The 16455-nt window shown below is 44.2% G+C and overlaps 1 protein-coding gene across 1 annotated transcript; it reads left to right on the top strand.

Annotated features, from left to right (window-relative positions):
• Positions 1 to 11006: 11006 nt before the first annotated feature.
• LOC130380588 (rab GTPase-activating protein 1-like) lies at positions 11007 to 16135 on the top strand. The gene is made up of 5 exons (XM_056587833.1): positions 11007 to 11165; positions 14040 to 14244; positions 14292 to 14444; positions 14619 to 14832; positions 15943 to 16135. Exons 1-5 carry the CDS (start codon positions 11007 to 11009, stop codon positions 16133 to 16135), a joined length of 924 nt encoding a protein of 307 aa, XP_056443808.1.
• The last annotated feature ends 320 nt before the right edge of the window (positions 16136 to 16455 follow it).

Below are 16455 nucleotides of genomic sequence, written 5' to 3'. Positions count from 1 at the left end.
TTACAACTTCGTTTGAACTCAGTATGTAAGTGCAATGCTATTCAGTACAGTCCATCACTCCCCCAATATACACGTTATTTTATTTTATTTGAGTGTTTCAACTAAGATATGACAGTGAGAAAAGGCTTGGCAATTCGAGGAAAAACGCAACAGTTTCATTTTTTTCACTAGGGGGGAGTGCTGTGTCCGGATTCTCAGGGGAAACTTCATGTCACTTCGTGGATCAGCGTCGTTGGCACTATCATTAAGTATTAACACGAATGGCCTAGTGATGTCAACGAATCCCTTGCAAGTGTTGCTTTGCTAGGTAATTTCTATTTCTATATTGCAGAAGCTGTGTTGTATTTATTATTGATTATTATTATATATTATTATTATTATTATTATTATTTATATTATTATTATTATTATTAATGTCACCATTATCCATACCCAAGATGACAGGGTTTAATGTTGAAACATTAATGTTTCAAATTACTTTAGAAAAAGGTACATTTCTGGTTTCCTTTGTTCATATCTGTTAGGCATTGATGCGTCCATGTATGGTGTGATTGCTTTGCACTGTTTCCCACACCATCACAGCTAATGGTGAACGAGTGTCCCTCCACATCCTGGCTCATGCATGCCATATATTCCCATCTGTGACAGCCGAGGATGAATGGTGGTTTCTGTAGTTGTGATACAACACTCCCAGCGCTGTAAGAGTTCTGCACATGCCCACTGTGTGGCCAGGCCAACTATTGTAGTTTGCCTGCAGCATTTTAAATGTTTGCAAAAAATATAATTGACAATAGAAATTCTATTATAATTATTATCGTTATTATTATCAATTTTTTTCAGTTTTTGTGGGAATTTGTGGCAGGTATTCTAAGTGTGCTTTTCTTTTTGAAATTTGAAGGTTTATCAAGGTTGTTTCAATATTTATATCAGCCAAAAGTAGATAAATAGAGAAGAAGCCTGCTTATCGATTACGAACCTTAAGACGGAACGGAACCTTTGTTTTACTATTAATGTCTGTTATTAGACATTTCCTTTGAAAATCAATTGTTGGATTGAAATGCACATGAATCATATAGAGAGATGGTACAGATCTCTCCTCCTATACAGCCATCTTTGGATGGATATGGAGCTTAGATCATCATGTGTGACAACCTGTGATGACCAGCACTCTAAGGGTTAAACTCCAAGGGACAGATGGAGTAATATGTCAGAGTGAGGAAACATCAGCTCCCTGAAGTTCCTATTTATTAAAGATGTCCCCGTATTAATGAATAATACTGTTATGTATTCCATTTATTTCCTCGGAAATACCACAATGTGAAGAGATCTGTGTTTTGCTTACTGTAGGACAGGAATAGACCAACGAGGACGGTCGCTGTGCTCTATAAAGATATTTCTACAAATGTTAAATGTTGAACTATTATTATGACATTGTATTTTTCTGGTTGGTTGGGCTGTTTTGCACTTATTCACGAGCAGGTTGGCCTTTGGGAGCGATGTGCTGCTCTGTTACACTGAATGAAGAGGAACAGGCTGATATCAGCCCCAGAACCCGCATGCTTCAATAAAGAAAAACCAATCACAGGACATGCTGGTGTACTTTTTCTTGATCTAATGTATCTAACGTGCTGTTATAACGATCACAGGTCAGACTTTACCTCTTTAAGTTAATCCATCACCTTGAATCACAAATAAAACTCATTGAATTGAAATGGGTTTTCAAGAGGCGTGCCCTGGACTATTAAAATATTCTCAGAGTCCAGTTTTATAATCATCAAAAACCATTATTGCAAATGCAAATAAAATTCTTCCAAGGGCACATTGCTGCAGCTTTAAATATGTGGGACTGAGTTCTATGTAGGTGTAAATGGTATTGTTTTGTGATTCACACACACTTACACAGACTCTCACACGCACAAGTAAATATATCATTATACACAGGTGCTGAAAAGCCAAGGGGTTAATGGTCTGACTTATAAAGACATTTGAAAAGTCCGACTCTATATGAGAACATTCATGATGAATTAGTTTCAACATCATCACAGCTGCCGCTGAACTTGAAATTATGGGCGTGGCTATTGGCCAACTGCGTTTATAAGTAGAGGCTGTAAACTCAAACCAAATAGACTACACTGTAGTACCTCTCTACAATATTCCATCATTCAATTAATTTCAATGGCAACGTAACCCCTACCTCGTTATGTGAAGGCCGCATATAAGTAGCTTACCAAAAGTTTAATAGATTGTCTCAGCATCCTTATCATGTGTAACGCTACCCTTCCTGCTGCACAGAAGAGGGCAGTGACGGCGCATGCGCAGTGTCAGGTGGTTTGCTTGGGTTGTGTTTACAGCTCGGCTGGATGCTGTGGCTGGAATTGCTAGAGAGTACAATGTTGTGCCGAACGCCCATGAAATAACTATCACGGTGGAAAAAGGTAAGGCCAATGACACCTTTATGTGCATTCGTCTCCTAAACGGAAATGCTCCGTTTTGTAATCGATATTCTCTTTCAATTTGGTCTCAACTGTCATGTTAGCTTGTTTAGCTCCCGCTAGCTCCCAGTCTGGTCAGCCCCAGTCTCATCACGGCCTGTCGGAGGGCTTCATGACCGAGGACATGCGACACCTGTTTTTAGGGTGGATATTTGGTGTTTCTTTATTGTGCGGAGTGCAAAACCCACTCTGCAGTGGTGCACATGTCCCCCCCTGGATGTCCTCCATCCCTGGACAGCTGTCGTGGTTTTGTCGGACAGCAGCGACCAGAGGCTCGGTCGGGTCCCCCCGCTGATGGCCAGCTCTTAGCATCCACATTCGGTCTTATCATGTAATAGTGGCTGACCAGCACGTCGTGTACACCTTGTTTTAACTTGTGTTGGATCATCAGGCGTGGATCCTGAGGTGGCGCCGAGAAGTCTGTCTACACGTCTAATCTAAACGTGAATATTTAATATTATCAGCCTTTTAATTAACCCCCGCCCAAATGCTAAACATGGGCAGGCCATGTGTTTTGAAATGTATTATATATATAACCCCACAAAAAATCAACAAATGTAATCTCAATCTTTGGCTCTGCAGTTAGACACATGCTGCTATAAGATAAGGTTTTATATTCTTGGCCTACGCCAACCTTCTGTATATGAGGCACACTCCTCTGCCCTCCTGTTGCACTTGGGTCATTCAGAACCGCACGTATTTGTAGGGCATGTCTTCTCCAAGCAGGGGCTGGATGAATCATGCAGGAACACTTTGCCATGATCGTTTCACCCCAAATTGAACTGGCCCTACCCAACAGTGCTGCAAACAGCCTGTTTTCCCAACGCATGAAGGTTCCCAGCAGGGGTTGACTTCCTGGGACCAAAGCTTTCATGTTGCTGAAACCATTCAGAGAGCCACATGCCCATCCTATGACATGTTGTCCTGTTGGAAGTGTGCTTATGCTTGTAGCTAAGCCCAAGTCTTTCTCTGCTTTGAAACGGCCCCTAGTGACGCTCCTGTGACTATAGTGCCGTCGGTGACTGGGCACATTTTTGGATAACATTGGCACCCAAAGTGGTCTTGCGTGTCTATCTGCAATAGAAGAGACTGTGTTTTTCCACCTTTCTACAATGGTCCTTTCTTGATCTGTGGGGCAATTGGTGTACAGAACTTTGTGTTCTCTAATGGTGGCACCAGAGGCCATTCTATGTACATTCAGCACACGGTGCAGAGCATATGGGCCACGCCAGCAGAGAACGTTTTAAACAATTATCCTATTGTATCAGTTACCACATTGTGTCTTTAAATTCATATCCATAATTCATAATTCATAAAATTCATAATACCCATAGCGTAGCTCATAAGGATGGGGGGGGAGAAATGATTCACATGATTATCGCAATTCCTTGCTTCTTCAATACTTTTATCGACAAATATATAATTTGGTCATTAGAGTTGGGAATTAGCATAATTGACGTTTGACTGATGCTATATGGCAAGAGGCATTCCGCCCCGTTTCTGCAGAAGCGTCCTTCAGAAAATGAAACCAAATGCCAAGAGAAAAAAAACGATTGAAACGATGGAATGCAGAGCATGTAGTCCTCCGAGTCTTTTTTGAATTAAATGAATGGGAAAGTAATTATAAAGAACAATATAAAATGGAACATTATATATTACAGTACCTGGGACCCAGATTCTGATCAACAACATGATTATAGCATGATTATAACATGTTATATCAGGAGGCTAATGTTGGACCAAGGTACCGATCACTGTATCGCTATAACATGTTGTATCAGGAGGCAAATGTAGGACCAAAGTAATGTAGGACACATATATTGATCAACAGTCAATATGCTAGTCGACCACGAAGATGATTGGAAGTTCCTTTATGCTTAAGTTACAATATTGTCACATGAACACAGCATACTAGACTCAAGCATTGGCAACTTCTAACTGTTGATGGCATTCAAAAGCTCTCAAGGCTGTGATCTTTTTGTTGTTGTATTGATCTAATTGGACCCTTCTGCAATGATTGCAGTAATGCTACATTCAGCAGTCTTATTTTCAAAGTGACTTATAAATTGACTTAAACAATTATACCATGAATAAAGTAGCATTCTAGGTTTTGGGACTGCAGAATCTGGTTTCTGAAATCCACCATCTGAATTGAGTTATGTGTTTGCAAATGTTGTACCTCCAGACTTTAGGCAGAAAAGGTATTTAAGTGAGGGGACCGTCTCTGGTTGGAAATGCAATTCCCTCTTATTTTCATAGCATGGTGTGTGTTTATTTAGAGTTTGGATCAAGGATTTGAAGGAGTTGTGCGACGATGCAATGCAGTTCATTGGAGACCTATTGCATTAGATCACTGTGTAAGCACACTTTGTTTGCATTCGTTTTTCATTTTTCACATATATCACATGACCTACTCAGCACAGCTACTGCTACTCTGGGCGGCAGTAGCTCGGTAGGTAGAGTGGGTTGTCTGGTAACCGGAAGGGTGCTGGTTCGATCCCCCGGCTCCTCCTAGCTGAGTGTCGAGGTGTCCTTGAGCAAGGCACCTAACCCTAACCCTAACTGCTCCCGACGAGCCTTGCATGGCTGACTCCGCTGTCGTTGTGTGAATTTGCGCGTGCATGGTGAATGTAAAGGAATATTGTAAAGCGCTTTGGGTGGCCAATGGTCAGAAAAGAGCTATATAAATGCAGTCCATTTACATTTATTTACTTTTATGAGATGCTTTCAATGAAATCTAGCAAAGAAAAAAACAGACATTTGAATGAGATGACTATAGAATATGTGTGGCCATCTGTTTGTTAAAGACCTACAAACAATTTGTAATCTTTTTTATGTTTATATTCTCTAAACGACTAAATTGAGTCACCTTTGTCGCCTGAGAAAGATGCAGTGGCACCTCTGCCAGGTCTACTGGCATCAGGATTATTAAACGTTTTAACTGCACGCACTTGACGTCTACACAACAATGAAACCGTGGGAATGAGGGACTGGTCTGGGTGTGTTTTGGTTAGTACAATGCAATACTTGCTGGCCAAATCACACACCACCTCCTTCTCTACCTTCCCTTTTTCATCACTCGGTCTCCTATTGTGCGGCACCTTGTGAATCAGCACCAGGAAGGCTGCTCGATTATGGAGAAAATTCTAATCACCATTACTTTGGTCAATATTGAAATCACGATTATTCAAACGATAATTTTTGAGTTTGAAAACATGATGTCTTTATTCAGCATGTCTCTCCCAAAAACCCTTTGTAACTGAGAACTATGAAATTTCGCCTTAAAAAAATACACAAAATGGTCAAAAAGAAAATTGTTTGATCGTTTGACGCTAAATCTAAATCGAGATCGAAATTCGATTAATCGCCCAGCCCTACCAGGAAATACCCTCCCCTATCTGGGACCCCATGGTCCTTTTACTTTTTCGTCTTGTTACCTGCCTTGCTACCAGTGTGTTGCCAGGGGAAGGGGACTGTGACTAGGGGTAGGCTGGGCCGGGGTCCAGCTGGCGGCCCAGAACAGAACCTCCAGTGCAGCTGCGCCAGGGAAGGGAGGGAGGCTGATATTTAAGAGATGTGCATGGGGTTCAGTGCGCATCACTTCATGCTTGGATGTTTACGAAACTACAGTCAATGAAAATGTACTGTTGTTTCTTTGACAATTTGGCATTTGTGTTACAGATATATGCACTTTTTATCTTCTATCTTGCCTGCATCACCAATATAGGAGTTTGTGCCCTGTGTGGCATAATATTTGACGTTACCGAAGAGATATATATATATATGGTGGTCAAAGTTACACTGCGTATCGGGTTCTTTAAGTTGATCATCATCATCACATCATCATTCATAGTATGAACATAGTCAACAAATAGTACCATTTTTCTTTCATCTTTCCACTGTTGTCCGCAATAGCCTTCTTAGACAGTAATTGTGATAAAGTGCTACACAAACCCAACTTACTTGAAACATGCCTATTTATTGCCCACCAATAAAAGAAAGGGTTTTATACGTGCACTTTAGCGGCTCTCTCCATTAACACGGGATATGGTCTATTTTGGCCCGGAGCTCAAAGTCCCAGGTGATCTCATTGGCCTTGCACACCTGGCTGTCATCCCAGAGAAACGAACCCTCTATGCACGGCGCACACACACCACCAAGCTCTTCAAGCCCCAGAGAAGGAGAAATCACCTCTTCTTCTGGAGGTTAGCATCACACAGTAGGCACTTTGAATCGCTAGAATCCATAGGCGGGCTCACATCTTTCTCACAGAAAGGAAAGCTTGTTTTTTGGCGGTGCATACTAGTGTTGTACAGTGCTAGCCATTGTGTAATCACTTCCATCCTTTCTCAGCCTCACGGCCCTGTATCAGCACATGTGGCAGGGATGTCAGGGATATCACTGCCACATGTCCAAGGCCTTCGGATCCAGTGGGATAAAGCACTGGTCTTCCCTACAGTATTACTGAAAAGGGGAGGGCAGATTGGATGGAGTGTGTTTTGAAAAGTAGTGTGTGTTTCTCATATACATAAAAGCAGCTGAATTCTGAACAATATGCCACAAGTCAATGTTCAGGGTCTATCACTGCCACCATTACTACCCCGCAGAATCAGCAAGGTTATATCGTAGGCCTGAAACAAGATAAGCTAATCTGATTGCTTTAATTATTGACCAAATAGAACAATAAAATTAGCCACAGAGATGTGTTGTTCCTTTTGTCCACAGAGGTCATCAGGAAGTAAAAAAAACATATGAGTTCCTTTACACCATGCAAATGATCCACATCCTGAAATGAATGTGTGCATATTATTAGGGAGAAATTTCAAACTTCGTAGTAGTTATATCAGGATCACAGGACTAGCATACTGTGTGTTTGTGTATGCGTGTGTGTGTGTGTATATATTTATTATATATACACACACTGGTTGTTATATTGCCACAGATTTTACATTGGATGGATTGATTTGGCTGTGCTTATTTATTTCAAGTCAGCTTTCTGGCAGATGGTAAAAAAACACAACTTGCGAAACACAAAGAATTGCCTAACTAAGCAGTTTCATAGAATCATAGGTGTGTCCATTAACTGTATGCGTCGGGGTTCATACACACTTGACTCATTTAATCTGTATTGCTCAATCAAGGGAACGACATCATTTCATTTTCTGAAACCGCGTGCATTCCTTGCTTGTACTGCCTGCTCCAGGATACAGTTGTACAACTAAACAAACAGTCCCTCCCTGCAAAAAGCTTACAGAAGGGTACCCCGCTCACACCCTGCAGTCTGCCACTTCCCCCTCCCTTTGCTTTTGTCAAACAGCAATTCGGCAACACACACCAGTGTAAAAACACCCCAGGACTTCCATTTGGGATCGACAGTTTCTCCATCAGTTTGCTTTGGACCTGGCAGGAAGAGAAGGCAGACAAAGCCTTGGTTGTTCACCTGTTCTCCCTGACCTTCCTTTTCTACTACTGAGTACAGTGTTCACTAGATGGAGGCTGAGGATGGGGAGAGACACCGAGAGAGAGAGGGCGCAAGGGGGGAGAGTGGGCTGGGAGGGGGGCTGGGGGAGAGAGACATCCCGAAATAGCTTGTTATGATCTCTCTGCCAAAACCTTCTGTTGCTCGACGCCTTCCTGTGTTGGGATCGCACGCCAAACCGGTTGCCTCGCCCGCTGGCCCTCCGTACAGCTGGAGATCCCTGGAAGCTTCTCCCTCACACAAAAATGTGACAGGCTGCCCAACCAGCGCTGCCCAACCACCACTTAGTGCTACGCTTGGTCGCCTGTTAGTCTGAACTCGGAGACCTGTAGGACCCGATTCGCAGATTATATTCTTCAGTCTTTTTTCCTTCTCCGCGCATGTTTAGCATTCCAGGTCTAATTACTGGCATTTTAATGAGCTCATTCCTGGTTCTCTGTATCAGTCTCTGTTGTAACGAAAAGTAAGTTGAGATGACACATTTCATACTTGTGCGTGCATCTCAAAGTTTCTTCACATGCAAAAAAAACTCTTGCATGAAATGGAAATGGACAAAGAAACTGCAATATATATTCAAATCAATGGAGGAAGTAATTAAGCATCATAACAGTGCTATTCAGCCTTCCCTACTTGCCATTTGGTCTCTTCCTGGTTCCCCTTTTACTACTTTACATTTGGTCTTTCTCTTCCTGGTTCACCGTCCCTACTAGGCTAGCCATTGGTTGTTTCTCTCCCTAGTTCTCTTGACCAAAAAGAGAAGCTGACAGACAGCTGATGAGGCTAGGTTGAACCCAACAACCACACGCCCATGGGGCCGTACACACACTCACATGCACACAGCAACCATACAAAGGACAGAAGCCCTTGCTAACAGAATCAAAGGGACCCCATCTATTCCTCTCTGCACCATACGTGCTACCTTAAGAGAAATGAGGCCTGATCGAAGTGATGGACAACAGGAGGCCGTCATTTTATATATATATATATATATATATATATATATAATCATGTATATATAATATGTAATTATGTGATAAAGGGTTTTCAAGGTGTGCGTTAAGCATCAAAAAAGGATCTTCCGTTCTCACGATATTTCCATCTATTCATATTCCTGCTTCTCCTTCAAGCTGATTTGAATGTGTGGAGGATATATTGAGCCTTGCCACGTGGTAGACCAAGTTAGAACCCATTTACAATAATTCTTACCCGCTTGCATGGAGAAAGTGTATTATATATTGTTTGTTTTTTTACATCTGCTACCGCGTAGCCTATTTACAGCACAGTACAAGAGCATGCTTTACATACGTATGGAGAACTTCTCCTCAACGGTATTTACTTTCCATTGTGTTTAGTTCCACACAACCCCGCCCATACAATTGTGAAGTTGTTATTGTTCATTTTTTATCATCGCTTTAAAAAACTTGCAGCTAGCTAGGCTATACTCATGTCCTGACACCCTCCCCTGCCTAGTCTGTTTCAATGTGTTCTCTTTCTCTCTCGCTTTGTCTCTCTCTCTGTCTCTCTGTCTCTCTCTGTCTCATCTGATTGTGATTCTATTGACCCAAAAGCATGACTCTGGCTTGTTCTGCCTGGACACCCATTGGCAAGGACATCTCTCCAACTGCAGATCGTCTTTTTCGTCCTTTGAGTGTGGTGCATTATGGGGGCCTCATAGCCGCTTCGATGAAAGCGTTGATTAAGTGAGCCTATCTAGATGTTCTTGACTTCTCCCACAAACAGAAAAGGTCACCATTGGTAAATCGGTGTCCACTGCTATTTTCTAATATGCTTTAAAAACTTTAGGAGGTCTTGGAGCTGCATCTGTTGGAGGAACTTTTTCAAGATATAGCCAGATTCGGTTTCTAGGAGCTAGATTTGTATTCTGCATCGTGTTTAATTTTTCATTGATATGCATCTAGTATCTACACTTCTACATTATTTATTCAGGACTAGTTGTTTGTTCGAGTGATGGTTGTAGAAAATGGCAGGTACATCACACCCCTAGTGTGGTCATGTTGTCATGTGGCTCTGGGCACTCTCTGGTTTGTGCTCATTTTCATAAGGTTGCTTTGCGTATCGCTTCTCCTCGTGCAGGGATTCCATTTTAGAAAATGCACGAGAGACTCTGTGTACACAAGCACGGGGCAAATTGACGATAACAGTGAATCTGAATCAAAAGATGTTTCTATTGCTTTCCTCAGTAGTATGTCTGTATCGGCTCACTTTTTTGCACATCAGGACCATGGTTTGTTGTGGTGCCTGCCTACACAACAGGAATCTTTCGGCTAGGATGTTGTGTTGGCACGTTTTCAGTAACACCATGGATACTTCCTGGTAGGAACTAGGCCTGCCATACTTGAATTGAATTATCCACTTTATGTGACAGACCGGGACAGGACTCTTATTTCCTGGACGGAAAGAAGAATGCCTCACATGGAGTTTTTCTTAGAAATCATCACACAGCATTGCATTGCTTCGAGCTATCTTCCAAAATGTACAAAATGTGTGGATTCTTTATGAATGAAAAGGTTATTGAAGTGCAGTGTAGCCCTTGGGAGTTATTTATTTTTAGTTCTTGTGGGAGTCTTTGAGTTGATAAATTATTCTAGCTACTGTGATAAGATCTAAGCCCCATCCCATGGCCTCCATTAATAGATGAGAGGGAGCATGAGCAGGGGAAGATTCAGCCTGTTTTATCGGAAATATCAAGAACATGGAGTAGCCTCCGGTTCTTATCGCACATCCCAGGGACCTAAACCGGAAAGGATTTACTCTTCTTGTTGTTGTTTTGGGAAAGCGAGTCACCTTGGCACCATCTCGCTGGTCCTCTCTCCAGCGGGCCCGACAGAAAAAGCTTTCCGTGAACGTCATCTCGTCATGATGGCTTTTCTTCCATCTTTTTCTTGTCCTTCTCCAGGTGATTTTGCCCATCCTCCTCCTCCACCTTCACCGCCTCTTCTTCCTCCTCCTCCTCCTCCCTTCCGTCTCCATCCCATTCATGAGCTGCAGTGCGGTGGCTGGCTTCAGCGGCAGGCATGGATGACAAGGGGTCGGTGGGGAAGATCAGCCTCTCCTCAGACTCTGTGTCCACGCTCAACAGCGAGGACTTTGTCCTGGTGTCCCGGCTGGGCGACGACCACACACCCTCGTCGTCCACCAACAACGGTAGCGATGACGAGAAGCCCGGACTGAAGGTAAGCGTGGCCCCGCCAGGCCACCGGGTCAGCCCAAGAGACGCCCTGGCGACGAGGCGGTGGACCACAACAGCTGAATGCTTGTGTTGGGCGAGGATCAAATATATAGATATACAGCTGAGGCTGGAACATCAGCCACTGCTTTACCATTCTTATCTTTCTTTAAAGATATGTGTGAAACAATTTTTGTTAACAGCGTGGTTTTCTTTTTGATTGATTGGCAGTTAGTACTAAATATGCAATCTTGTGCATCATTGCAAAAACTATTTGGAATAACATAAAAACTAACAAAAAAATGTTGGTAAAGGAGGAACTAAGGTTGCACAATAATGTATTTCAATCAGGATGGCGATTCACATTTCCACAACTGGCAGAACGTTTATAGAGATGAAAAGTTGAGAGGTTAAGGCTCTAATTGAATGCAGGTCTACAAACACTTGCTTGTCCAATAGAGTCATGCATAAGCCTCAGTTCTTTTTTTTCTCACATTGTTTCTCTATGCAGATAATGTTTACTTGTAGCACATGCATTATGGAATGCATTCAAATGCCCACATTATTAAATGTTGTATCACAACACACCACGACTCAATACCAAACACATTATTGGGATGTTTTCTTCATGTTATGCAGCCCTAGAAGGACCTCATGTCTTAACACTGTAAATGCATGGGATTTACGGCGGGAATTAATTCCTCTGGCATGATTAACCCAAAGCACATCAGTATATACATCATGCCCACATAACACTTGGTGAAAAGAAGCTTCTTCGTGTATTTGAATCCCATCCCACAATATTTCACTGCATCTCAAAGAGCATCAGCCTTACGTTACCGCTAACCATCGCACGCTTGGCTCCGATTTTAATACATCGTCCTCCTTAAGCATTTTCCTCCAGTGTCCTAAATGTTGTGTCTTCTAACTGGCTTGTTGTGTGACATATCATGAGATTAGATCATCTACAGCAGGACGTGATCAGATGGTATTATAAATAATAAGGAAAGAATAAATAAGTCATTTCTAGAATAATAGTTATCCACAGATTCTCTTTGAATACCTTATAAAGAGATTTGAGTTACCTCCTTTATACTTAAGGTTTGGTAACATACTAGTCGTCTTGCATACTAGAGCTGTACGTTTCTGTTTATTGATTCATGCAGATGTATCCCGTGCTAGCAGGTTATAAATGAAGGCATTTCACATAATCGATGATGATGTTCAGAAGGATTGAGCGAATCCTCCCCATCACGGAGATGGTGCCTAGTTGTGGAGCTTAATTGAGCAGACATTCAGGTTCATCTACTACTGTTAAGCCTGGATATGCAAAGAAAGCAAATCTAGTAAGGGCAGTGTTGCCTGTGGCGGGGCGGGAGCCCATTGTGAAGGAGGAGAATAATGCGATGTGTGGGAAGGGTGCGTCTTTTGTGCACAGAGATGCTTGTCATGGTGGAGGCACTACAGTATTAGCGAGCCTGTTGGTCTGGTCCGATTTCCCCTCTTCTCAGATCTAGGTTACACCTTCGGCCTCTCATCACATTTCCCAGTTCCGATTTTGCTAAATTAGATTTGTGTACGTCTGACTACTGTACGTTTTCTATTTTTGTACTCTTGTTTGCATTGCTGCTCTTGAATGTGATATGTGAGTTGTGAAGCCACCAGGAGGGGGCGCTATTGTAGCAGAGGTTCTAGCGTGCTTCAATTCCAGCACAGAAAACGCAGACCTAACATTATATGAGTTGCTGGGGGATTTTGTGAGAGAAAGCCCTAACCCTTTTTCTCAGAAAAAACACTTAATTTATTCAAATAGTGAGTTTAATAGGTATTTGCCAGTGACCTCTCGGACAATAAAATGCCTGACTTCAACTAATAGGCATGAAGTTGAGATGCTGTGCATTGTGGCAGTCGAGATAAGAACTGAATTCTTTGTATACATATTGTTTGGATCGTATAGTGAGGAGGTTTCCATCTGTTCAACCATTTTTACATCACCTTTTATGTTTTGGTTTTCATCAATGTTAGCATCAGGCCACATTTCCTCCCCTCCCCACCCCTCAAAGAGCGAAGGAAGAAGGCAGTGTGTCTAAACTTGTTGTTTGTTATGCAGGTGATTTCTGAGGAAGGGGTCAGCTTTAAGGTCAGTTACTGCCCTCCCCACCCCACCACCCTGTTTCTCTGCTGTACTCCCGTGATGTGGTCCTGTGGTCATTCTGTCTGTGCTTTGTGCTCTCACTGTTGCTACTGTTGTGGTTCTGTTTCTGAAATGGCCTGTGAGGATTGGCTATGGTCAGACTGTTTCCTCTCCACACTGGCTGTAGCATGTTTGCTCTATGGCTAGCTGTGTCACAGTCTGACTAGCCTGTATGCTTTCTCACTGAAATTATAATCCCACAGCGTAGTGTTAAGGTATAGTATAGTTAAAAAAAGACACAGCACAATAGCACAGGGAATCTTTTCACGTAATCTTTGAGATGATTGTGCCCTAATCACATGTGTTGGTGCCCCCCTGCAGTCTTACCTTGTCTCCCAGGGAGATGACGTTTTAGTCTATTTGTGCATTTTGGTTTGCTAGCCTTTTGATTGCCCTCGCTTGCAGGCTCGCTTTGCTTAATATCAACTAATGATAAGCTATCCTTTGATTAACTCGCCCACTGTCACTAATTCGACTAAATCAAAGCATTTTTAAAACGCACAACAATGCACTCAAAGAAATCGAGTACAGTCGTGGGAAATGGTAAAATTATCTACACTCAACCAGGCAGGAAGTCATTCTCTACCTCTACCTTTTATGTTCAGTATGGATTGATTGCAGAGTGTGTTTCCATATGTCTGTTCTTATATATGTTTGTGTATGTGCGTGTGTGTGTGCGTGTGGCAGATCGTGGGTAACGGCAGTGAGCAGCAGCTCCAGAAGGAACTGGAGGATGTGCTGATGGAGCCGTCGCTGGCCGGGGTCATCGCCGCGGTGGTGGCAAAGCCCGCCCCGGACCAGGCCGGACGTGTCCAGTCCTCCGGGGACCGGGACCAGGCCATCGAGGACCAGGCCATCGGGGATCAGGCCAGCAGGGACCAGGACCAGGCCAGCAGGGACCAGGCCAGCAGGGACCAGGACCAGGCCGGCCCGGACCAGGCCAGCGTGGACCAGGTCGGCGGGGCGAGCGAGGGCTCCCCATGGCCGTGCTGCCTGGGATGGATCCGCTCAGTGCACCCCCGTCCACGGTGGACTTGGTCTTGCCCGTACAGGGGTCCCAGGAGAGCGAGCTCAACGAGCGGTCCTACAGGGGTGAGTGGAGGTCCTAGGTGGTGAGTTGAGGTCATAGGGGGTGCTCTGAGGTCCTAGGGACGAGACTTCAGGTCGTACAGGGGGATTTGAGGTTCTACATAGTGAAAGGAGAATCCAGTCCATTCGTCCGTGTCCTTTTCTTCGACCTCACCGACATCCCCGTCCCCTCCACAGCGGACGAGTCGTCCCCCGAGTCCGGCCCCGGGACCCCCTTCCCAGACGAGGACAGCGTGGTGTTCAGTCAGCTGACCTACCTGGGCTGCGCCTCGGTCAACGCGCCCCGCAGCGAGGTGGAGGCCCTGCGCATGATGAGCATCCTGCGGGGCCAGTGCAACCTGCCCCTGGACGTGGTGCTGTCCGTGCCAGGGGTCTCCGAGGGCACCGTCAGGTGAGTGGACCCCCCCCCCCCCCCCCCCCCCCGGCGCCGGAGAACCGAGAAGCGGAGCACACCGGAAACGTGTGGCGGGCGCCTGTAAAAATGAGTGAGGTGCAGATAATGCGCTTCCTTATTAAGGCCTAGAAAAAAGGCCTGTTGAAAGGCAACCCTTATATGGCCATAGACCTGCAATGACATAGGGCGCTGCTTTGGGGTAGAGTCTGAGCAATCATGTCAGGAAGTAAAGCCATCAGCGGAACGGAGAAGCTGCGAGCGTGATCTGTTCCCATTGAGGACGATTACTAAAAGGCTGCCCGTCAGCTTTTAAAGAGCATCCGGGTTTTAAGGTGCTTACTGTGTACATCGTATCGTGTTGGGTAGACCCTGTGAAGGGATCAATGTGGGTCCACCAACATGTTAACCATAACTTCTCTATGAAAGATGAAGCTTGGTTTCCACTCTTCGTCGTTGACTTTAATCCAAGTTGAGTGTTTATTTTTTTTGTGATACTGTGTAGTTTTTGAAGAAAGTCCAATTTGTTTTGGGTTTGTTACAATGACAATGAGGCAAAGCCATCGGAAGTGGTGCCGCGGTTCCAGAGAAATAAATGGGCAGCACATCAATAGCGTGGTCGACCAAGTCGAAAGATTATTTAAACAGAGTGTAGCATTTATGCTAGCCTCGGGAGATCATCTAGATAGTCAAGTTTGCTTTTCACAATTATATTTCCTCCGAGGAGAAAAGCTTTTCTGTTTATATCTTAATATTATTATTTGGTCAAATTAATAGAAACTGTATCAATTGAGCAGTAGATTCCTTAATTTTAGCAATTGCCGTTCAAAATGTTGCCCTGTTGCGCTCCTTGTTTGTCACAAACTGAAACCCCTCCCCGGAGCACTGATTGGTCCGAGCGATTTTTTATTTTCTGGGAGAGGCTTTCAATGTGCTCCAGGCAAGACCGGTCAGAGATCAGGATGGTCTCACGAGGCTAACTTTATGTGTGAATTGGACACACACTCACATACTTACTCCCTGACTCACCGACTCACTGACTCACACACTCACTCACAATAGTCCTCCCTTAAGTGTGCGTAAGCCAACGTATGGTGTGTCTCCCTGCAGGTTGCTAGACCCCGTCACCAGCACAGAGATCGCCAACTACCCGATCTACAAGATCCTGTTCTGCGTGCGCGGCCACGACGGCACCACGGAGAGCGACTGCTTTGCCTTCACCGAGAGCCACTTCAACTCTGAGATCTTCAGGATCCACGTCTTCCGCTGCCAGATCCCAGAAGCGGTGAGCTCCAAGTGTTGATTTCTAGGAACGAGCGTCCAATACCGCAACACACTCTCCTGGAGGAAGCGGAACGCTGAAAGTATGCGCGGAATGAATGACAACCTGCCTGCTGTTCAGACAGTGAACAACAGGGGGAGAAAGAGCTGCATTTACAGGACTTTATGTATGCACAGACACACTCACACACACACTGACACCCACACAGACACACACAGACACGGACACATATACACACGCGTGCGCACACACACGCGCACACACGCCCCCCTTGATCTGCACATTGGACCTACACTGCGATCTATTGTCAACACCCGACCATCTATCTGGAGAAACTGTGT

This window comes from Gadus chalcogrammus, chromosome 4, assembly GCF_026213295.1.
Source record: "Gadus chalcogrammus isolate NIFS_2021 chromosome 4, NIFS_Gcha_1.0, whole genome shotgun sequence".
NCBI lineage: Eukaryota > Metazoa > Chordata > Actinopteri > Gadiformes > Gadidae > Gadus > Gadus chalcogrammus.
Note: the sequence above shows the minus strand (reverse complement) of the source record. Positions and strands in the feature narration are given on the sequence as shown.